Here is a 25,612-nt window from a genome sequence, read left to right on the forward strand (position 1 = left end):
TGATACACATATAATTGAAACGATTTCCACAATCAAGGTAATTAACATATCTATCGCTTCACATAGTTACCATTTTTTGCATGTGATGAGAACATTTAAGATCTATTCTCTTAGTAAATTTCTAGTATACCGTACAGTATTGTTTACCATAGTCAACATACTGTACGTTAGATCTCCAGGACTTATTTATTCTGCATAACTGAAACTTTGTACCCTTTGACCAGTATCCACCCGCTAACCCCCACCTCTCCCAGTCTCTGGCAAACACCATTCTAAATCCCTTGGTTCTTAATTAAAACTCCTTTGCCTGGAGGATCTAAGACTCACTTTTTGTTGAATTCCATACCACAGTATATGACAAAGTCCCTCTGTATATTAGAGAGTCAAAATGCAATTTTTGTGGATAAAACTAATTAAATAAATGGTACAAATGTGTGACCATAAATTATTTGGGTTTTTTACAGTTACCTCAAATAAACTTTGCAAATATTAATAACGTAACTAGCAAACCTAAATTTGAAAAACAACGTTCCAATTAAAGATTTAAAAAGAGACAATAAAAGAATCATTAAGCTATTGCCTCTTAATACTTTATTATGATGCTTAGTGAATTAGTCACTGTCTTCCAAGAACTTATTTAATAACAACAGCTACATAATGAAATTAATGCATCTCACCAAAAGTTTTTCATTAATAATCTGTATGTAATGAAGATTGACTGAATCCTAAAGCCCTCTTACCTAATATAAATATATTACTCCCACTCATTCTTTCTTCTTGGTCTTTTTCAGTTCTCTCTTTTTTCTGAACTATTTATCTTAGGTTTCCTTTTTTAATACTTGATTTTCCTGTCTTACAGTTTTTATCTTATAACTAATCCTGTTGTAACTAATCTATATGGTGATTTTAATAGAATTCAGTTTTATTTTCCACCTAGGTGAACCTGCTAATAAGTTAATTATTAAAGTCTATGTGTTTCTCCAAATCAGCACAATTTTGGTAGTGGCTTTTAAAAAAAAAATTCTTGCATTCAGTTTTCTCTTCTCCTTACTCGAAGTTACTTACCTATTTATGTATTCTTCTCAACTGGGATGGGAAAATATTTAAAATTTTGAAATTTACCATGTTATCGGTACCATTTAAGCTTGAGTGAAAATCAAATGAAGTAAGTTCTTAAATTAAGGCTCTCATTTATTTTTAGGAGGAAAAGAAGTGACAAGTACAGAAGAAATAAAAGGTGTTCATTGGGCTTCATGGACATGTGTTTCAGGCCTTGAAGTAAATGGAATTTGGCCCAAGTATTCAGATATTAATGATATAAATTCAGTAGATGGAAATTATATTGGCCAAGTTTTAGTTACAGCTGATGACTATGGAATTGTAAAATTATTCCGATATCCATGTTTAAGAAAAGGTATCTTTTCTTTCAAAATATTAAGTAACCTCTCTCTTGTGGTCTTAGTTTACATTTGTCTAAATACTAATGAGGTTGACCATCTTTTCGAATATTCTTTGGTCTTCTGCATTTCCTCTTTTATCAAACACAGGTTCATATCTCCTTCCTGTTTTTCTGTTGAATTGTTTATTTTATTGGCCTGTTGGAGTTATTTTATATACTCCAGTGATACAAATGCTTTGTAATTTTTATGGATTGCAAATGTTTTTTCCCAGTTTGTGGCTTGTCTTTTTATTTTCTAATGATGTCTTTTGTTGAGTTCTTAATTTCAGTGTAGTCAAATCTATCTTTTTTTATGGATAGTGCCGTTTTGCATCTTAAGAAATTCTTTATTTTACTGGGATCAGAAAGCTATTCCCATATATTTATATATTCCCATATCTAGAAATTTTAAGGTCATTAAAACATAGTTGAATGGAAAAAAGTCTTTTGTCATATTGCTACAATTTATTGAAGATATTTAGCTCATTTTAGCTTTGTCTGAAAATATACATTACAATAAATTAGAGGCTGGACACAGTGACTCACACCTGTAATCCTAGCACTTTGGGAGGCTGAGGCAGGATGATTGCTTGAGGCCAGGAGTTTGAGACCAGCCTGAGCAAGAGTGAGACCCTGTCTCTACAAAAAATTGAAAAATTAGCCAGGTGTCGTGGCATGCACCTGTAATCCCAGTTACTTGGAAGGCTGAGGTGGGAGGATCATTTGAGTCCAGGAGTTTGAGGTTGCAGTAAGCTATGATGGCACCACTGCGCTCTAGCCTGGGCAACAGAACAAGACCCTGTCTCAAAAAAAAAAAAAAAAAGAAAAGATAGGGGATCATTGAAACATAAATATTTCAGTATATTTCTTTATCTCCACTAAGAATTTTCATCCTCTTTTAAATTAGGAAAGCTTCTATGACCATTACAGCTTGCCTTGATAAATCTTTTCTCTGAGATATTGGTCTAATTGATGACCAAGTGATCCTCCTACCTTGGCTCCCATGGTGCTGGGATAACAGGCATGAGCCATTGTGCCTGGCCATCACCCAGATTTTTAAAAAATTAACTACAAAGTTAAACAATTCCTTTATAATTAGAGAAATCAAGTATATACCACCTTAGCCAAATGTTACAAGTTAACATCTCTAGTGATAGAACTAATGGTGCTTTCTGAAGTGATATATCCAAAAGGATACAACATTGCCTATGCTAAAAACACATCACCTAAATCTTATCCTGAGGGGACATCAGACAAACCCAAAGTGAACTATGTTCTACAAAATACCTGGATTTAAAAAGTAGCTATAAAGGATGTGGTTGGGACAACTGGGCATATTTGATTTCAATTAATATGGCATATTACATTGATTGACTTTTTCGTGTTGAACCAACCTTGCATTCCTGGCATAAATCCCATTTGGTTATGGGTTTTTTGCTTTGTTTTGGTTTGGTTTTTGGAGACAGGGTCTCTCTATGTCATTCAGTGTAGATAGCAGTGGCATCATCATAGCTCACTGCAACTTCAAACTCCTGGCCTCAAGTGATCCTCCTGCCTCAGCCTCCCAAGTAGCTGGGACTACAGGCCTGTGCCACCACGCCCAGATGACTTTTTGATTTTTAGTAGAGACGGGGTCTTGCTCTTGCTCAAGTTAGTCTCGAACGCCTGAGCTCAAGCGATCCTTCCACCTCAGCCTCCCAAAGTACCAGGATTACAGGTGTGAGCCACCGCACCTGACCCAATTCAGTTATGTTATATAATCCTTTTTATGTGTTGCTGGATTTGGTTTGCCATTGTTGATGTCTTAAGTTTTAAAAGGATCCTCTGGCTGCTTGGGTTGAGAATAGTGCAGATAGGGGTGGAGTAGACTGGTCTTTTGAATTTCACTTAAGACCAAAGGCCTCAGGCCAAAACATTAAAAAATGTCTTAATATGAAAACACTTGATCCCCAGGCTTTTCTCAAAGCAGTAAGATAATGCCTCACAGCCCTTTGGTTCCTACCAAATTATATTGTAAATCAGTAGAGGAAATATTTGCATTCTTTGATATAGATTCATTCGTTTATTCAATCAACTTTTTTTTTCTCCCCCCACTCCCATTCAATCAACTTTTGAATCAGCATTTTTCCATTTGATCATAATTGAGATAATAGGATGACACAATGGTTCATACATAGAAATTGTTATTTGAAATGGTATTTTTGTGTGTTGGCATTTATCAGTTTACAGACATATTTTTGTTATAGGGGCCAAGTTTAGAAAATATATTGGCCATTCAGCTCATGTAACTAATGTCAGATGGTCACATGATTATCAGTGGGTTATTTCTATTGGTGGAGCAGATCACTCTGTCTTTCAGTGGAAATTTATTCCTGAAAGAAAACTAAAAGATGCTCTTCACATAGCCCCTCAAGGTGAGTAATACACACTGCCTATATAGTCTCCCTGTTAATTCGCCAATATCCCCAGATAACAATTTTATATTGAAGTACAATCAGGTTTCATAAGTTAACAGTATGGTTTATTATTAGCAGAAAATTTCAAATTAAAATACTATGTCTATATGTTTAAAGTCAAATGTCACAGAGTGTGGAATACAGAGTACTTTTGGTTGCACTAATCTATCAAACGATTAGTGAAGGAACAGTTATATTAGCAAAACAAAACAGTGTATCCTCTGGGAGATGGGTATCTAGGTTTTATATGTGTTTTTTTTAACAAAGAAAAATTCTCTATTGTCAACTCATCTATTGTGTATAGTACTTTTAAGCTGGTTTTTTTTTTTTTTTTTTGAGACAGAGTCTCACTCCATTGCCCTGAGTAGAGTGCCATGGCATCAGCCTAGCTCACATCAACCTCAAACTCGTGGGCTGAGGTGATCCTCCTGCCTCAGCCTCCTCAGTAGCTGGGACTAATTTGTCTATTTTTAGCAGAGACAGGGTCTCGCTCTTGCTCAGGCTGGTTAAGCTATTTTCATGCTAATTGTAGGTTATATTCACTTATATTTGCACAGACATTTAACTTTGATGTAGCAGTCATTGGAGAACCAGTGAAGGGATTTAAAGGAGCTACTGAGTCTGCAGTGAGTGTAGAGGAAGACAATCCGTAGTACAGTTTACTGACATCTGTGTCATTTGAATAGCTAATTTCATCTGATTGTTTTATGGCTTGTCTACATGTCAGTTCACATAGCTCTTGATCATTAATTTTACAGTGCTATTTTGAAAATGAATCTTCCTTAAACAAGTAATGTTTCATTTTTAAAAATTACAGAAAGTCTGGCTGACTCCAATAGTGATGAATCAGATTCAGATCTGTCTGATGTTCCAGAACTGGATTCTGAAATTGAACAAGAGACACAGCTCACCTACCGTCGGCAGGTAATTTTCTATTATCACATGATTTTTCCCAGAAAAGTCCAATTTCTTCTTTATCTTGCTCTCTGTTAGTCACCTATTGTTATCTTTAGTGGCTTTAATTTCCCAAGCAATGTATGACTATTTCAGTTTTCCCCTTTAAGTGTTAAAGCACAATTGTATGAAATGTTCTCTTATATTAAATGCTTGATGTACTAAGTATGCCTGTATTGTTTGCCTATAGACTTTTGTCACAGTGCACTCAAATTTATTCCCTTAAAAATATTCTCTTATAAAATGTAAAGATTCCCTATAATGCTAAATGTGTATTTTTCATTGTGATACATAGAAAATGTGAATTAGTTTGTTCTTTCCAAGGAAGCAAATTTCATAAAGTACCTTCTCATTTAATGCAATTGTTAAAGCTGATCAACAGTAACCACAATGTCTGAAAGTTACGTTAGGAGTAAATGAACACCTTCATTAATATATGTTCTAAGAATATGTCTACTTATATACGTTTTTTAAAGGTTTACAAAGAAGATCTACCTCAGCTTAAAGAACAATGCAAAGAGAAACAAAAAAGTGCTACTTCTAAAAGAAGAGAGCGGCTTCCAGGAAATAGTATTCGATTACACTTTGTTCATGGGTATAAAATAACTATTTCTCATTTATGAGTTTGAATTTTGGTGCACACTTACTAGCTGTGTGACTTTGAACAAGTCACTTAACTTCTCCGTGCCTCTGTTCCCCTGTCAGTAAAATGGAGAAAATAAGACCTATCTAGTAACGTTCTGATGAGGAGTAAATAAGGCGATGCTAGTGGTGACTCACAACATTGGCACATCATAAGCACTAAGAAGTGTTTGTTAAATAAAAATATAAATGTTTATGAAAGTTTTATATTTATAGAAATGAGCCTCTTGTCTTTAAACAAATTAAAATAAGTAAAATTTCAGAGATAATCATCTCCCTTAAATATGTCTAATTTGGAATGATATTGTGACCTTTTTTGCCTGAGCATTTTGGCCTTATTTTTTTCTTATTATTATTTTTTAATTTTTTGAGACAGAGTCTCACTCTGTCATCCAAACTGGAGTACAGTGGGATGATCATAGCTCACTGCAGCCTCAAACTCCTGGGTTCAGGCAATCCTACTGCCTCAGCCTCCCAAGTAGCTGGGGGTACAGGTACGTACCGCCACGCCCAGATAATTTTTCTATTTTTTGCTCAGGCTGGTCTCGAACTCCTGACCTCAAACGATTCTCCCACCTCAGTCTCCCAAAGTGCTGGGGTTACAGACATGAGCCGCCTCACTGGGCCTGGCCTTCTTATTTTAATTTCAGTAAAATATAGTTTCTGGATTCTCTTAGAACATCTGGCAGTACAGGACTCACATTTTAGCTTGGCAGGAACGGATTTTCTAATCCCACTCTTTCCTACTTCTCACCCAACACTCATTTTCTTACCTAACTGACACTATTTTTCAAGAATTTGAAAAAAAATTTATTTAGTAAAAGTATTTTTTTCTCCAGTGTTAAAACAGTATTTCTGTGCAGTTGTGTTTAATGAATTGGATTTCTTTGAAGCACAGAGCAAGGTTGCTGTAAGTGGAATTATATTGACCATTTTAAGATTCGACTACTTTTTCCTGGATGAGCATAATATTTTTAACTTATTGTTTAACTTATTTTTGGAATATATATTATATGCTCATGGTTTAACAATGTATATAAAAACATATAGTTTTAAAATCTTCCTCCCACCTCTGCCCTTCCAGCCATCATTTCCCCCCTCCATAGGTTAATAACTATTACTTAGTTTCAGAAATATTTCTGTATGTTCAAACCAATACAAATATATTTTCTTTTCTCTACCTTTTTACTTACAAGAAGCAACTGTTTTGTTTTATAGGATGTAAATTGAATATTATACTTACGCAAATAGTAATATACATTTCTGTACCTTGTTTTTTCACTCAATATTATAGCTTGGATTTAGCTATTTGTAATCAAAACAGTTCACAAAAGTTTATGGGATATGAGATAGTAGTATTTTCTTTAATTGTTCAGTATCCTGTAAAACTGGAAATTGAATGACTAACCTAAAAGGTACTTCTCTGTATATTCTGTGTTGATCAGATAAAAGGCCAAAATTAATTATATATGATTTGTTTGCTCTATTAGTTACAGAGGTTATGACTGTCGAAGTAATTTGTTTTATACCCAAATTGGTGAAATTGTGTACCATGTGGCTGCAGTGGGTGTCATTTATAATCGACAACAGAACACACAGCGTTTTTACCTGGGTCATGATGACGATATTCTCTGCCTGGCTATTCATCCTTTGAAAGACTACGTGGCAACAGGCCAGGTAGGCTCCTTTGAAAGACGATGTGATAGTAAGCCAGATAGGTTAGACATTTGTTTGAGTTTAAAGTTAGGTTAGACTCGCATCATCCTATATAGCTTCCCTGAAAGGAGAGAAAACTCTTCCCTTTTTTCTTTCTCTCTTCCCTCCTCCCTTTCCTTGTGCCTCCCCTTGCTCTTTCTCCCTTTCTCTCCTTCTCTCCCATTCCCTCCCTCCTTTCTTCCCTTTATTCCAAAAACATTGATCAAGCACATTCTGTGTACCAGGAAATGTGCTGGGAACATAAAGATAAATAAGATATCCTTTTGCCATGGTGAAAAGTCATATTGTGAGGAGGAAGACATAAATGCAAGAAAAGCTGTGATACAGTATTTTAAGTATAGATCGGGGTTTCTCAACCTTAGCACTATTGATGTTTTAAGCCAGATAATTCTTTGTTGTGGGAGGCTGACCTGTGTGCTGTAGGATGTTTAGCAGCATCCCTGGCCTCTACCCACTATATGCCAATTACACCCACCCCCCTGAGTTGTGACAACCAAAATGTCTCCAGACAGTGCTAGGTATCTTCTGGGAGGCAAAATCACCCTAGTTTTTAATGTATGTACAAAGTCTAGTAGCAGTGTAATGAAGGACTGATTAATTGTGCCCAGTAGAATTGGGGACACCCTCATAGAGGCGATGACATTTGAGCTGAGTAGTTTAGCTGGCAGAGGGGAAGTTGAAGAAAGCTTTCTAAGTGTATTATATCATGTGTAAAAGTGGGGCAAAAAAAAAGTACAGCTTATTTTAAAAAATGTGAGTAGCCCACAATGTGTAAATAGGGTGCACAATGGACATTAGTGGAAGAACTTATCAAAAGTATAGGTGGAGGGCCCGGGCAACATTTACCTTTAGTTTATATGAATGGTTCCTCGTGAAGCACAGTCACTTATATACCCATGTGCTGTGGCAAGGAATTTGAACATTATTCTAGTACTAGTGGGATGAAGGCACTGTAAAAAGTGGCCATTTACTCCCATGATCCTTGGATTTTAGGGAATTCAGGTCAGATTAAATAAAAAGTCAGTATGCCACAGGACATATCTGGATACCCAATAAGCCATACCTCCTGTGCTTCTGGCTTTGCTTACACAACAGCATTTCCACTTCAGGCACTGTACATTCAAAGTTTTTCTCCCAAGTCACAAGCTCATGCTGCCTCTTCTACTTCTCCCAGTGTTTTTCACTTCTTTCCTGTGTTATATTACAACCAACCAGTCCCATCTCTATAAAATTTTAGACTTCTAAAATAAATTGGCCAGGCAAGGTGACTCATGCCTATAATCCTAGCACTCTGGGAGGCTGAGGTGGCAGGGTAGCTTGTGCTCACGCGTTCGAGACCAGCCTGAGCAAGAATGAGAACCCCGTCTCTACTAAAAATAGAAAAAATTAGCCAGGAGTGGTAGTACACACCTGTAGTCCCAGCTACTCAGGAGGCTGAGGCAGGAGGAGCGTATGAGCCCAGGAGTTGGAGATTGCTGTGAGCTAGGCTGACGCCATGGCACTCTGTAGCCCAGGCAACAGGGCAAGACTCTGTTTCAAGAAATTAGTTAATTAATTAATTGTGTTAAAATTGTTCATACTGAAAAGTTCTTCTGAAGCATCTTGAGTGTTTTGAAATTTAGATGAGAAATCTAAAGAGTGTTTTGTCTTATATTTTTTGGAGAATAGAGTACAAAGAACGACCCAGGAACTGTGATCTTAAGTGGAGATGAAAGAACCTGAAAGAAACTTACCTGGGAACTTATTTATTTCAACTTGAGTATCTTGACTAACCAAACCATAATTTCAAAATTTTGTTAAATTCAGCAAATATTTGTTGAGTGCTTCCTATTCAAAACCATTAAGTGTTGTGGGGTAACGTAAAGGTACTGGCTGCCACTGCTCACAATGAAGTATAAGAGTTGGACAAATTACTGTGTGTATATGTAATTTATTAAAAATTCATTAAAAATATACTCATTTAGATATCTTATGGGCAGCTCAGATTCCACATGTCTAAAATGGAGATGAATCTTCCCTTCCAAATATGCTTATCCTTGTATGTTTCCTACTTAGAATATGGTACCATATTAACTTGATTACCTAAGCCTGGGAGTCAGCCTTCCTGTTCTTCAGCCCCTATAGCCAGTCCTGGAGTTGCACCCATTCTTTGATCTGAATATATCTTGATTCCCTACCTTGAATATTCTTTGCTTTGGTTTTGTTTTATTTTTTAATTTTTCCATATCTCTGCTGACAATCAGTGCTTCATAATTTCTGAACCACTGTTGTAGCCAATCCACCTCATTTTTATCTCTTACTATTTGCCTCCATGTAAACTATGTTCTTGCCTTCTGAGATATTTATAATTTGTCCAACATGTATAATGCTGTTTCACATCTCTTAGTTAGTTCACTTCTCTTGGAAAACTCTTCCGCTTCACTCCTATTCAACCCTCCAACTTTATCTAATTCCTACTCTACCTTTTAAGACTTAGGCTAAGTAACATATCTGAGAACTTTCCCAACCTCTCTCTCCTCCTCTTCATCCCTGAGTGAGATCCCCTAAGTGTGCTTTAATAATACTCTGTCTGTACCTCAGCCAGTACTGAATATGATGTTCACATCCAAACTCTCCATTTATTAGCTGTGAGCAAATTACCTAACCTTTCTCCTGTTTCCTCATCTTTTAAAGTAAGGATACAGTTGGTGTCTATCTTATAGGGTTGTGATTGGTAAATTAGTCAGTCTTTGTGAGGTGCTTAGAACAGTTTCTAGCATAGAAGTCAGTTCTCAGTGAGTGTTAGTCGTCATCATCATCATTTCCAGATGAGATGTCTAGTAGACAATTGAAAATGTAAGTCTTGGGTTCAGAAGGAAAGGAATGATTAGGGAATAGGATTTGGGGGTTGTTTGTTGATTTAACCATTGAAACTGTGAAAGTGAGATACTGTAGGGCAAAAATGCACAATGAGAAGACTACAGAATGATAGATAGAATCTTGGGGGAGGTTTGTATTTAAGTAACAGGTGGTGAAATTGTGAAGGAAACTCAGTAGTAAGTCAAGGAGACCAGAGAACCAGGAGAGAGTAGTACTGTAAAATTATCAAAGGTATCAAATTCAATGGAAGTTACATGAAAAGAGAACTTAGAAGTCACTGGAAATGTTTGGCTAAATAACTTCTGAATAACTTAGTGAGATGTTGGCAGGTTGCAGTGTTGGTTTTTGTTATATCTTTATATTAAATCAATCTCAAAATTAAGTATAATTGACAGCTATATTATTTCAGGAGTTTTCTTTATATGTAAAGATACTATATCTCTTTATGCTTATAGTTAAAGAAAGTGATTACTTGAGTCTAGAAGAATAACTAAGAATTGATAGTGCATTAGTGAACATCATTAACCAAGTTAAAAGACAAAGGACAGAGTGTACAACAGTAAAATTGTCTTTTCAGGGTCTTGTTTACATGCTTGATGTTTTAAATCCCTCTGAATCTTTGTTTACACCATTATCCTCATCTAGAATGTGCTTGCTTGCTTCTCTTTGTGAATAAGTCCTGCACTTTCTGAAGGCCGAGCTTTAGTACCTTTTCTTCCTGAAGTGTCTCTCCACAACCTTTTCATTCTCATTAAGGATATATTACCAGGTGTTCTTATTTAATTGAAAATGTCCTGTTTTCCCATTGAGTTTGCAAAAGTTACCTGAATGTTTTAGTGCTCATTGTATCTAGCACAGAAACCCTGCCAATAATAGGTGCTCAGTAAGCGTGTATTACCTGTATTGATAAAGTATGGGATAAGTGTCACATAGTTCTAGAACACTCCTAGATACCCTGAGCCTAGCCTCACTAGCTTTTGAGCAACTGTAAGAAAAAAAACATCAGTCCACATATATAGTCTGCTTTATATTTTTTACAGCAAATAATCAAAGGCTGTAAATTCTCTTGTTTTATTTCCTTTTAATAGACATAAAAATAAATAATTGTATTAATGACTTTTATAATTCTTTCTATTTTAGGTAGGTAGGGATCCCTCAATTCACATATGGGATACAGAGACCATTAAACCATTGTCGATATTAAAGGGCTGTCACCAATATGGTGTTTGTGCTGTTGATTTCTCAGGTAAGGCTGTTTGCTATCTCAGTAAGAGTGATCAAAATGCAGAGGCAATACATAGCATCTTAATCTAAATGAGTGTCACCTAAACTTGTCATTTTGCTGTGACTTTCACAATTTTTGTCAGGTATTCATAAGTTATGTCTTAATCAAACACAACTATGAAAGTGTGGATTTGCTGCCTAGTTTATAATAAAATGAGTATAATTTTATACCCATTAAAATTAGTGTTTCTATTAAAATAAAACATGTTTGTCTACATAACACCTAAAATCATTTCAGTTGCTACAAGTAGTACATACAATATCTCCCACTTTGGCAAATGCTGATCTTGTTTAATGTTTTATAGCCACAGAGTAAACTTTGAAAATGTTTAGGGTAAAAGGCTAAAAAAGAAAGAGTTGAGAACTGAAGTACTTGTCTTAGACATTTCTATAAAGTGACAGTTTTAAGCTGTCTTTTAAAAATAATTTTAGATCATGTTAGCACTTTGCCTTATGTTTAAAACTTTACCAACTACAGATACATCCACACGGAAAGCTAGAGTGTGGATAAAGAAGGAGAAAATACCATTAATTGAGAATTATGTATTAAGAAACAGTAAATTAGTGCTTTGTGCTGCCGTGACTGAAGTGATACATTATCCATAGTGGAGCCTGGGGGGAGGGAAGCATATATACATATTCAAGGATTTGCTAACAGTCAAGAAACAAGAAAATGAATTGCAAACTAAGTGGGTCAACAAGAAAAATACCACTGGAGAAGTGAGGAACTTATTTAGATTTGCAAAAAGTATGGAAACGTGGAAAACATTTTCTATTAGTCTGAGCCTTTACAACCTATAAACATGCACACCCATCAGCATGTCTCATTAGTCATTTGTCTCTACGATTTGTCTAATGTATTCATTGTGTTGCTTGATAATAACTAAAATAATTGACCTTCACTAAAAGCAGTCATATTAATAGCAACCTGTTGTTATAATTTACATGTTTTTCATTTGATTAACTTTTAATAATCACTCAGAGTTCTTATATCACAATAGAGTTCTTATGGTAAATTTTATTGAAGCAAATCTTTTAAGTCCCCTCTTTTCTTTGTTTTCTTTTCCTTCTCATTTTTTAATCTCTTTTTTCTGCTTTTCTTCTCTCCTTCCCTTCCCCCATCCCAATCTGATAGATACATAAGGTAAATGATGTCAGGTGAGATGACAACAGATATGTTTAGAGGATTTAAGAAACTTTTATTCCCCCTCCTTTATAAATTCTGGTCTTTTTATAGCCTGTTATGTTAAATGTTATGTAAATGTTAGTATGCATACCTAACATTTAACATTATTTTATCAAATTTTAAATATACTGCGTGGGTTTAGAATATATATTGAATGTTTTTTATCTTCCAAATGTTAATGGTCAGTATATCTCTCTGATCAATTTTCCTAGCGGATGGGAAACGTTTGGCTTCAGTTGGGATAGATGATAGCCACACTATTGTGCTGTGGGACTGGAAGAAAGGAGAGAAACTTTCAATAGCAAGGTAGGGAAGAAACTTAATATCACATTAGCAAAATGCTGGAATTATTTTGGACTTAAAAATTTTTTAATTAAAACAATTTTGAAATCAAGCAAATATTAACTTTTTTATTGCCAGATTTATTACCATTGAATAAATAAATAATATAATCAAATGATTTCAGAGTTCCTTTGTAGATATAGCCTTTGAACCTACTTTTTAATGTGACTCTAATATGGCATTGGACATAGCTGTTATTTAAAATGTTCTTGTACAGATAGAGTGAATTCTACTGTATGATAGGCTATTTTATAGCCATTGGAGAGCATGATAAAATACTTAAATTTTAAGTGAAAAAACATACACATTACACACATATATATCACAAAGAAGTTATAGGTTATTTTTATTTTCTTGTATTTTTTCTTTTTCTATGTTTTCTATTTTTAGAATAAAAATATTAACAGTGCTTTAAAGGAGGAAATATTCAGTAGTGTCAGAGTTTTTCATGTCTTTAAAGTGACGTTAAAGCACTTTAAAAATATAGATAAATGCTTTTTACAGAGCGTGTAGATAATGCCCAAATAAATGATAGTTTAGGAGGAACTTCATAATTGGGAAGGCTATATTAAGCTATAACGAAGTATTATAAGAAGAACTTCTTTACCTCATTCATACCACAAATCACATTCCCTATGCATAGTACTATAGTAGGTATTATAGGTGCTGTAGAAAAGTAGTTCAGTTTTTACTGTTCCTATCTTCGAGATTTTATTGAACAGTTAACATATTAAAATGACAAAAGACCAAATGTGCAAATGCATGATTACACAGCCCAAATCTGAGAGACAAGTGGGAGACAAATATTTAGTGAATGGAGTAACCAAGATAGAGTATGGATTAGGCAAAAGATTACAGCAAAGAAGTACCTTCAGAGTTAATACATATTGGTGTTTGTTTCAGAGGAAGTAAAGATAAGATTTTTGTTGTAAAGATGAACCCCTATGTGCCTGATAAACTAATTACAGCTGGAATTAAACACATGAAATTTTGGCGTAGAGCAGGTAAGGAAGTGCTGCTTTTTACTCCTTTGAAATTTAAGAAATTATTACTTTAGAAAGTAATTTAGCTAAGTGCAAGGTGGTACCCTGGACTGGACCCTGGAACAGAAAAGGGACATTATGAGAAAAAATCGATGGAATCTGAATGAATTCTGGAGTTCAGTTAATGGTAATGATTTAGACATGTTAGTTTCTTAGTTTTGACAAGTGGTCTGTGGTAATACAAGATGTTTATTGGTGAAAACTGAATGAGTTATCTTTGCATCCTTTCTGGAAATCTAAAATAATACAAAATAAGTTGTTTTTTTTTTTTTTACAAGTGATTCACTATTGTCTTGATGTATTTTGAACAAATGTAAGATTTATTGTATCACTGTTTATTAGCTGCATTTATATAGTAGTCAGGTTTATAAAAAGGATTTAATAATGAGATTAATCAAGTGTTGTCTATACTCCTTCCTTCTGTTGAATACATGTTTTGTATTCTAAACTGAAAATGAAAAATTTTGTAGAAATTCTTTATATGCCATAAAATGATGCAAACATGGAATGTTATATTGCTTTAGTAATTTTTAACTGTAAATTATGAATGTGGAAGAAGTTCACATTTTAAAGTAAAAATTATTGTCTCTTTTTCAAATAGTATACTTATAAATTCCAGCAGTGTGACATCAAAGTCTCAGTAAATTTAAACCTTTCAGAAAAAATATGTAAACATAGGAAGAAGTGAAACATTGATTAGAAAATTCAAGTAACTTTTCACTGTTAGTGGGAATGTAAGTCGATATATCAACTTTGGAGAACAATTTGGCAAGAGTTGATACCTCTCTTATCTGTATGTTGTTCCTTTTGCACATTACCCTATGACCACTCCAAGGCATTCCTAGAGAAACTCTTGCACTTATACAGAAGAGGCCCTTTCAAGAATGTTTAAAGCAGCATTGTTTTCAATAGTAAAAACCTGGAAGCAACTTAAATGCCCATTAATAAAAATGGATAAACCATGGTATGTTTATGTAGGGAATGCTTTATGGTTATGCAAATGGGTTCTTTAGAGGTAAAAAGCAACATGTATAAAACTCTGTACCAAATCACTGGTAAATCAAGTTGTGAAAGAATATATGCAGGATGGTATTTATAGAAAATTTTAAAACATGGAAAAATGGAAAATAATATATTCTTAAGAAATTCTTAAATATGTAATAAGATATGTATAAAGGCATACATGAGAATAATCAGCATCACGTCCAGAATAGTAGGGAGTGAAGAAGGGAAATGGGATTGGCATGATATTTTAGTTACTTTGATATTTTTTGTAGGTAGTGGATATATAGGCATTCATTGTATTTGGGATTTTTTTTTTTTTTTTGAGACAGAGTCTCACTCTGTTGCCTGGGCTAGAGTGCCGTGGCGTCAGCCTAGCTCACAGCAACCTCAAACTCCTGGGCTCAAGCAATCCTTCTGCCTCAGCCTCCCGAGTAGCTGGGACTACAGGCATGCACCACCATGCCCGGCTAATTTTTTCTATATATTTTTAGCTGTCCAATTAATTTCTTTCTATTTTTGGTAGAAACGGGGTCTCGCTCTTGCTCATGCTGGTCTCGAACTCCTGAGCTCAAACAATCCACCCACCTCGGCCTCCCAGAGTGCTAGGATTACAGGCGTGAGCCACTGCGCCCGGCCTTGTATTTGGGATTTTTTGAAATACCTTTTTGTATTCTTAAATATGTCATAATAAAAATTTTGAAAAATATCAAAAGTGCTATGGTTGTGAAAATGAGTTCTTTAGAGGTAAATATCAACATGTATAAAACTGTATGCCAAATCACTGGTGAATAAAGCAAGTTGTAAAAGAATATATGCAGGATGGTATTTATAGAAAATTTTAAAACATGGGAAAATGGAAAATAATGATATATTCTTAAATTCATAAATATGTAATAAGATATGTATAAAGGCATACATGAGAATAATCGGCATCACATCCAGAATAGTAAGGAGTGAAGAAGGGAATTAAAACTGACTTAGTCCAGGTCTTTATTTATCCAAAAAGCCATAGCCTAAAAAGCAGCCAGGCAAAATGTTGCCCAAATCACTTATTGAGACACCTGCATTTTTCTTTTTAATTCTCCTTACTGTTGCATGTCTTTCTATTCAAATAACAACAATAGAAGAGAAATTTTGCTTCTTTAGAATTGTGTACATTTTGAAAGTGGTACTTTTCATAATATTTTTGTGAACCAGGGGGAGGATTGATTGGAAGAAAAGGCTACGTAGGCACACTGGGGAAAAATGACACAATGATGTGTGCAGTGTACGGATGGACTGAAGAGATGGCTTTTTCTGGAACATCCACAGGAGATGTGTGTATCTGGAGAGATGTCTTTCTTGTAAAAACAGTTAAAGCACATGATGGGCCAGTGTTCAGTATGCATGCATTGGAAAAAGTAAGTAACCTAAAGAGATGTTAATTTAAACATAATTTGATCACGGAGTACAGAGCATTTTCAGAAGTAAAAGAACATTGCCTTTCTACTTGGCTGGACCACCCAATAATAGTCTGTGGGCTAGGATCACCTTGACCTTGTTTAGCCTCTCTTTTCAAATTCCTCAACCAAGAATGAAATAGGTCTGCGGTTTTAAAAAAAAAATTAACTTAATATTTATGAAGCCCTTACCATGAGTCAAAAATTATTCTAAGTGTTTATATATAATCACCATATCCTATCAAGTAAATATCATTATTATTTCCTCTTTTTAAATGTTGAGGTTATGAAGATTCCAGGAGGATATGTGTAACTTACTGAAAGTGGTAGGTCTAACTTATAGTTCCAAGTTAGAAACTGTGTTTTTAAAGACCTATCTTTAAAAATATTTAGTGTCCCTCTAAATATTATATCAACAGATTCCATGTTGATATTTTTAAAAACAGTGGAGTCTGGGCACAATGGCTCATGCTTATAATCCCAGGGCTCTGGGAGGCAGAGGTGAGAGAATCACTTGAGTCCAGAAGTTCAGTGCTGGCCTGGATGACATAACAAGACCCCGTCTCTACAAAAAATAAAAAACAGCTGAGTATGATGGTGCATCTGTAGTCCTAGCCATTTGGGAAGCTCAGGTGGGAGGATTGCTCGAGCCCAGGAGTTGGAGGTTGCAGTGAGCTATGATTGTGCTACTGCACTCCAGCTTGGATGACAGAGTGAGATCCTGTCTTTAAAAAATTAAAAATAAAAAAAACAACAACAACAATGGATTCTAATGCTAATTCCTGTTTTTTACGAGCTATAATTTTTGGCTATGTTCTTTCCTCTGCAGTTTTTCAATATAAAGGAGGTTATTGTTTTCTTAAATATTTAGATCTTTATTAACTTGAACCTTTTATTTTCATAGGGATTTGTAACTGGAGGAAAAGATGGTGTGGTAGCTCTTTGGGATGACTCCTTTGAAAGATGTCTCAAAACCTATGCTATAAAAAGAGCTGCTTTGGCCCCAGGATCTAAAGGTGATTTGAGATTTAATTTATTTTACAGGAAAAAAGATTAATTGCTCATTAATATGCTTGATCACTGAGGCAGAACACATGGAATATGTTTTTCCTTCTTGACTTGATGGGTATCAGTTAAATGGGAGAGGTCACTTAACTGGATACCTGAATCATTACTATCCTTTCAAAAATTTATTTTCTGTGATACACATGATAAAATATTAGCCAAGTACAGGATTATCAATGCTAATTTTTAACATTTTTAATTTTCCAAAGAAAATTTCCACATGAGCATCACATTTATTATCAGTCAGGAACCTGTTTCCAATCTTGACGTTTTGTTTCACCTTGGCATTTTGTTGACCCTGCCTCTCTACGCTCTCAGGCCCTTCTTCCCTTTGCCCTTTCTTTGAATGCATTTCTTCCTTTAAGGCCCAGTACCACGTTCCCTCTGACTTCCAGGCATTTCTACATGATATTACTTTTTCCTAGAATTTTCCCTTTCTCTTCCCTCTTACTGCCTCCAGTTACCTGACCACATACTCATTTTTCAAATCTCAAACACTGTTTCTTCTAGGATGATCCCTCCCATCTCACCTCCCCATAAAAAGGCTAAATTTCCTTGCTATATGCTCGTCCTCACATGGTCTCTTTTCTACATTGTATACTCTGTGAAGGCAGGAGTTGGGTCTATCATGTTTACTAATATATTGCTGAAGCCTGCCTAGGACATGTAGACATAAACATATACGGCAGCCCTCTGTATCTGTGGGTTCTACACCCTCAGATTCAATGAACCACAGATCAAAAATATTCAAGAAAAAAAGTAACAATACAACTATAAAAAATAATACGAATTTAGAAATACAATATAACTATTATTTACATAAAATGTATATCATACTCAATATTATAAATAATCTAGGGGTGATTTAAACTATATAGGAGAAGGTGCATAGGTTATATGCAAATACTGTGCCATTTTATATAAGAGACTTGAGCATCCAACGATTTTGATATCTGTGACGGGTCCTGGAATCTATCCCCTGCAGATACCAAGGGACAACTGTATATCTTAAGTTAAATTGAATTAAAATTATTAATCAGGAATTGTAAGTACTCTAAGAGGTACAGGATTTGGATGTGGAGGGGCTGATATAAGAGGTTAAAGAAATAGTTGTCAGAATGGTAGGAACCATAGAATTGTAGTATGTAGGTGGTACTTATTTTGAGATTAGTAAATTGAATGATTGGAGGAAATACAGTACATTTGTTAGAATACTTAAACTATAGAAGAAAGTTACCTTGTAATGTGGTTTTCACTATCAGAGTAGCATAATTGGCAACAGATACATCCTTGTATTATAGTAACTTCATACCTAGAAGAATATCTCCATTTAATGTTTCAGGTCTTCTCTTGGAAGATAATCCATCCATACGTGCCATATCATTAGGACATGGTCATATCTTAGTTGGCACAAAGAATGGTGAAATACTAGAAGTGGATAAAAGTGGCCCAATAACACTTCTGGTTCAGGTAATTTTAAATGCTAATATGTTTTTTTCCTTTACGTACAATTGATTCTTTCAATATATAAAAGGCAAAAATCGACAGTGGTGAAAAATAATGTTAAATTAATTGGGGAAAAATGTGTTAATGTTAATATATACAGAAAAAATTTAATTTAGTTATAGCTAAATGTCTTGATATCAGTAAATAAATATGCATATTCTCATATGGAATAATTGCCACTATTTTAAGTAATTTCTTGTCACAAAATAAGAGACTAATGGGAAAAAAACCATACTGTGACTTAACCTCGTCCATTTATTCCATTTGTAATTTTATTTCTTTGGAATATATTTGTTGAGCCTAAGGCAGTTATTTTTCTCTGAAATTCTTCAGTCATTCCTTCTTAAGATTCTAACTTAGAAAAATAAAAAATGAATGTATGAATATATGTTAAAATTTTATTACTGAATAAATTTATCAGTAAAAAAATGTTAGTAATAAACCAAAAACTCAAATTTAAAAATTTGTGTGGCAGAAATATAAAATTAAACCACAGGAATAACTGGTGGTCATATGATCCTTAACATTTCCATCAGGAATGGTGGATTAGATTTTTAGATGTACATTTCTTCTATGTATTATGTTTTTCTGAAAAGCCGGAAGGGAAATAAATCAATATCATAAAACAGTAAAGGAAGTTTTACTATTCTATCATCATCATTCTATCCTGATGGGAAATTGTCCTCATGCAACTATATATATTAACACCAAACTTTGGCTTGCCTTTTACCCCCCAAAAGAATTATTTTCTTTCTTAATACAAACTTTTTTCTCCTTCAGCCCCCACTTTGCTCCTGTTAGGACACCAGCAAGTGCACTGGTGATGAAAACCGTGCACATGCTTTAATGTTAATATGTATTTTGACATACAAGAATTTGTAAGCAGATGACAAAATGTTCGTATTCGATTAACTGGTGTCTTACTCTTTAAATTCAGTTACTATGCCTTTGAAAGAAAAAGATGATAGAGTCATGGTGTTAAACATGTTTATGATCTCTGGGAAAATATTAACATAAGTACATTTTTACAGATGAATCCATAGATGAAATGATTAAAACATGCAAACAGTTTTATAATTGTGAAAAAATTAGAAGTTATAAGTGATATCTGTTAAGAGAAAAACTTTAGACAAAATAAATTTAACTGAGTTTATTTGAGCATTAAAGGATTCATGAATCAGGCAGCACTCAGAACTGGAAGAGATCTGCTGCAGCAGCATGGGCAGCAAGCTTTTATAGGCTGAACATGGAAGTGAGACAAAGAAAATATATTTAGTTGGTTAGAGTAGAAAGACCTTATAGAGGTTAGTTGGCAATTTATGATTAGTAAAGTCTCTAGTTTCATTTTACTATTTACATTGGGCTTTGGTTTGCTTACATAGGAACCAAAAGTGCTGGGGCTCTTTCAGCCTAATGGCCTCCCAGTTAAAAATTGTTGACATACCATTTTTGCTAGTTGTTATAAAGTTTAAGACTTCTAATGTCTTATTATCTCCTTGACATCAGGAACAAGACAAGAATACCAGATTTAACTATTATTGTCAAACATTGTGTGTGAGGCTTTAGCCAATCCAGTAAAACAAAACAATAAAATGTGTATATATTTGAAAGAAATGGACAACAGCGTTGGTATTTTCAGATATTATAATCCTATACCTTGAATATCAAGAGAACAAACTGGAAAATTATTAGAACTGGTTAAGGAGTCCTGTAAAGTGACTAGATACAAAATCAACACATAAAAATCAATAGTATTTCTATATGCTAGCAATAACCAGTTAGAAAATATGACATCGAAAATGGTTTTCACCAAAAAAACTATACAATAACCAAGAATAAATATAGCTAAAAATATGGAAGACCTTTGTTAAGAAAACTGTAAGATTTTACTAAAGACATAAAAGAACTAAGTAACTTGTCAACTGAATATGATCACAATCCAAATCTTAATGAAATTTTTTACAAATTCTGGGAATCTTTTTTAAAAATCATCCATTTGAGAAAATATTCAAGAATAGTCAAGAAATTTGAGAAATTCTCCATGCTAGAAATAAAATTTTATAGAACTATAGTAATTAAAAGTATGGGAATGTATATACCTAACAGGGGTGTTTTCATGTATTTACTCAAAAATATGTACAACAATATTTGTAGCAGTAATATTCTATGGATCAGTTTTGGGAGTAGTGGATCCTAACAACAGTGAATCTTCTGATCCATGAACATGGGCTAGCTCTCCATTTATTTAGATCTTCTTTAACTTTTTTCAACAATGTACAAGTCTTACACTTAGTTTGTTAAATTTATTTTTAGCTATTTTATTCTTTTTGATGCTATTGTAAATAGAATTGTTTTCTTAATTTTGCTGCTATGTTGTTCATTGCTAGTGTATAGAAATATAATTGGTTTTGTACATTGACTTTATATCTTGTAAACTTGCTGACCTCATTTATTGGTTCTAACAGTTTTATGGTGGATTCTTTAGGATTGTCTCTATATAAGATCATGTTGTCTGTAAATAGAGATAGTTTTACTTCTTCCTGTACAATCTGGATGCATGTTATTTCTTTTTCCTGTCCAATTATGCTGGCTAGAACGTTCAATACAATATTGAATATAAGTGGTGAGAATAGACATCCTTGTCTTGTTCCTAATCTTAGAGGGAAAGCATCTAGTCTTCCACCATTATGTGTAATATTAACTGTGGGTTTTTCATAGACCCCCTTTACTAGATTGAGGAATTACCCTTTTATTCCAAGTTTTTTGAGTGTTTTCATCATAGGTGGGGAGGGATTTGTTATATGCTCTTTCTGTGTATATTGAGATGATCCTGTAGTTTTTGTTTTTGTTTTTCATGCTATTGGTACAGTGTACTGCATTAATTGATTTTTGAATGTTATATGTCAACCTTGCATTCCTGGGATAAATCCCACTTGGTTATGGTGTACAATTCTTTCTATATGTATTGGATTTGGTTTGCTAGTATTTTGTTGAGGATTTTAGCATCCATATTTATAAGGGATATTGATCTGTAGTTTTCTTGTGATGTCTTTGTCTGGTTTGGGTATCAGGGTAATATTGGCTTCAGAAGTGTTCCCTCCTCTTTATCTCTTTCCCCGACTATACCCAGCTGTTAAACTCCTTTAATTGCTGGCCAGTTGCTTTACTGTTTTCAACCTTTCCTGGGGTATAAATTGCTCCACAGACTAAACCAATCAAATTCTGGCTCCTTTGAAGGGAAAGTTCCCTCAGAATTGAAGTTTGTTCTGATTCCAAGTGGGCTCCTTCCAGCTATCTCTGAGATTTCCTTGGTTCTCTTGGAAAAACTAGCTGGTCTGCAGTTAAGCCTATATGTCCAATGAGTCTACCAATCTCCTCCCACTTGCCTTTTATCACAGCCTCCACTATTTCTGAGAATACCCTTAGGCATGAGCATTTCCACACTCTGCTGTAAATGAAGTCAGTTCCTTTGAGAAGAGATTTTAGGAGCTATCTGTTTTTCTGGCTTTCCTCTTACTCCAGGCAAAATCTCTGAGCCAGGGCTCTGGAGTTGACAGTGAGGCCAATGGACTGCTTCTCCCTGAGTGTCCCAGGCTTGGTAAGGAAAAAGAGGACAGTAGGCTCAGGTGTTCCTGAGTTGCCACCAGGGCCCTGTTATTCTCAGTGGCACTGCACCCAAGGTAGAGCCTCCAGCTGGAGGAGAAGCTGGGCAGAAGAAGGGATCTCCCACCTATCAGCTGAGCTCACCAAGAATTTAGCCTCAGCAACACACAGCTGGGGGCAGGATGAGAAATGCTGACATCCTGCCCCTCCTGGGAAGATAGGCCTCCTGGGAGGTGGAGGGCAGAGAGAGACTGGTTATTCTTAGTTGCATCAGTCTGGCCTGGAGGTTCCATCTAGATGAGGAGGGAAAAAGTGATTAGATCTCAGTTTATTTTATTTATTATTCTTTTTTTTTGAGACAGGGTCTAGCACTGTCACCTGAGCTAGAGTGCAGTGGCACCATCATAGCTCACTGCAACGTCAAACTACTGGGCTCAAACAATTCTCTTGTGTAGTTGGGATTGCTGGCTAATTTTTAATTTTTTGTAGAGATGGGGTCTTGCTATGAGGTCAGGCTGGTCTTGAACTCCTGGCCTTAAGCGATCCTCCCACCTCCCAAAGTGCTACGATTACAGCCATGAGCCACCACACCCAGTCTGGATCTTAGTTTAGATACCACAAACTCTTAATCTTCTTACCAGATTTAGCATATTTTCTTGAATAAATTTTCCTTCATTTGTTGTATCTCCTTGGAACTATTTCCAGAGACTTTAAATGGTTTTGTTTTGTTTTGTTTTAAATTTTTTCTAGTTTCGCTGGTGAGCTGGTCTGTGGAGCTTCTCACTTTATCATATGGGAAGTCCCTACTGTGTAGCAATTATTAACATTCTAGAGCAGCTACTTCCTATCCTCTCAACCCAGAGGATGTTTTAGGATTATAAATTAATTTTAATGCTAACTTGCTTATATTGTAATTGTGAAAATAAAGTTGTTACAAAGATACTTTATGGTGTATTCCAAAGATAAACAAAAGTTTTATTAGACTTATTCATTATTCTATTCATTATCATATATTATCGAATGTTGTCTTTAGTTTTATTCTAAATAAAGTATACTATGTATGTATGTATGTGTGTGTATGTATATATATATATCTTTAGGTTAAATTGATCTTGGTTATGTTTTCTTTATAGGGACACATGGAAGGAGAGGTGTGGGGTTTGGCTACACATCCTTATCTGCCCATCTGTGCTACTGTAAGTGATGATAAAACCTTAAGAATATGGGATCTGTCTCCTAGTCATTGTATGTTGGCTGTCCGGAAGCTGAAAAAGGGTAAGAGGCTCTCAGACTTGAACATAGATTAAATTGTCACAATTTTCTAACCCTTACAAATATAAGAGAGCAATGATAGGCATGTAAAAATAGACTTTAAATATTTTGAAATATTTATTCAGTGTCTACTTGCTCATGGTGCTACATAAGGAAAATTAATTATACCCAGTCTTTGCCTTTGCCTGTGATCATGCCTAAACTGAGCAAATTTCCAGTGACATGTTGGAAGAAAGAGCATAGGAAGTAAACGAAGCTATAGTTTTCACCCTTTTGTGATTATGGATTATGCATAATTCAGAACTGGAAACGAAGAAGGCCTTAACATAAAAAGGAGGAACAGAGTTGAGGGAAGGATAGTTTAGGATGAAACAGAACTGGGCACATGTGTAGGAGGCAGATGAGGCTGTCAGTGTAGAGAGACACAAGGGGTTCAATTATTGGAGCAACGCTGTTACTATTAACCTAGGGTAGATGAGCATATACAGGCAGCTTTGAATTTCTTAGTAAAGTGGCAGAGAATGTTATCTAATAGAGTGGAGGAGCTATACTATAGGAGGAGCTCTAGTTGAAAAAGTTGGGAATAGTTACAGTGAGAAATGTAACAGAGTACTTTTCTATATAATGACATAGTAGAAAGTTTCCCTTAAGAACTTAAATCTCATGGTTTTAGCTTTTAATTATAATCAATTCTGAATTTTTAAAGGACTTTCTGTTTTTTAATTCTACACAATTATTCCATGTCTTGGCTCATTCCATATTTTCTGTATGTCTCTCTGTATAGCATCTGTGTAATTTCTTAAGATCTTTATTCTAGTTCTTAATTCTTTTTGTAGCAGTTCTTTCACATCTGCTTTTTAACCTACCCGTTAGCTATTTAATTTTGATAATTCTCATTTTTAGAAGTTCTGTTTGTTTTCAAGTTTGAGTTTTTTGGTAACATCTTATACTTGTTTATATTTTAGATTTCCTTTTTTATATCTTTAATCTTAACTATACTTATCAAATAAAGAATATAAAATCTAATTATCTGACATCCCCCCAGGATCTGATTATGTTGTGTTTTGCTTTCTGCTGTTTTGGGTGGGTTTTTTTTGGTTTTGTTTTTTTCCCTGCTGACTCCTTCCTACTAGTCCATTTTCTTGCATTCTTTAAATTTTGGATTGTAAGTTCGTATTTGGTTGGCTTTCTTTACCTGTGGAAATCCTATGATGTCTGGATCGAAGATGTGCTTCCAGAGAGATTTTGTGTTTTCTTCTGCCAGGTGTCTGGGGTGCTACCATCCAGAACCACTAAAAATTAATTTTTTAACTGAGATTACATAGATCATGTAATTAGCATAAATTCAAATCCAAGATTTGCATAACAACCCTAAATTTGTAAATTCTCAAGTACAATTTTTCCCTCTCCATCTAGAACCCAGGCCAGGATAGACAAGTCTGTTTGCTGATTTCTTTATTGCTGGGCACACTTTTTTTTTAAATGTTTGTTTCTCGATTTTTATCCTGAGATATGGTTGTAATACTGGATCAAAATGACAATATGGTATTTGGAGATATTTTTGCAAAAAAAATTCATGTAATTAAGTATCTATTTCTTTTTTTAACTTGTTTTTTATTTCAGCATATTACAGGGGTACTAATGTTTAGGTTACATATATTGCCTTTGTCCCACCCAAGTCAAGCTTCAAGCATGTCCACCCCCAGATGGTGCGCACCGCACCCATTAGGTGTGAATATATCCATCCCCCCTCCCCCTCCCATCTGCTCTATACCCGATGAATGTTATTACTGTATGTGAAC

At 34.7% G+C, this 25,612-nt stretch overlaps 1 protein-coding gene across 1 annotated transcript in view; it reads left to right on the top strand.

Moving 5' to 3' along the window:
* The window catches only part of EML5 (echinoderm microtubule associated protein like 5), a 186,729-nt gene that overhangs the window by 85,990 nt on the left and 75,127 nt on the right, over window positions 1–25,612 (top strand). The window contains exons 8-19 of the mRNA XM_012640398.1: window positions 1,202–1,414; window positions 3,685–3,852; window positions 4,712–4,818; window positions 5,325–5,443; window positions 6,981–7,167; window positions 11,206–11,311; window positions 12,748–12,841; window positions 13,781–13,881; window positions 16,123–16,325; window positions 17,269–17,380; window positions 18,772–18,899; window positions 23,672–23,813. Coding sequence (XP_012495852.1) covers window positions 1,202–1,414; window positions 3,685–3,852; window positions 4,712–4,818; window positions 5,325–5,443; window positions 6,981–7,167; window positions 11,206–11,311; window positions 12,748–12,841; window positions 13,781–13,881; window positions 16,123–16,325; window positions 17,269–17,380; window positions 18,772–18,899; window positions 23,672–23,813 — 1,680 coding nt within the window. The remainder of the gene's footprint in view (window positions 1–1,201; window positions 1,415–3,684; window positions 3,853–4,711; window positions 4,819–5,324; window positions 5,444–6,980; window positions 7,168–11,205; window positions 11,312–12,747; window positions 12,842–13,780; window positions 13,882–16,122; window positions 16,326–17,268; window positions 17,381–18,771; window positions 18,900–23,671; window positions 23,814–25,612) is intronic.

This window comes from Propithecus coquereli, unplaced genomic scaffold (assembly GCF_000956105.1).
Source record: "Propithecus coquereli isolate 6110/MARCELLA unplaced genomic scaffold, Pcoq_1.0 Scaffold152, whole genome shotgun sequence".
Classification (NCBI taxonomy): Eukaryota; Metazoa; Chordata; class Mammalia; order Primates; family Indriidae; genus Propithecus; species Propithecus coquereli.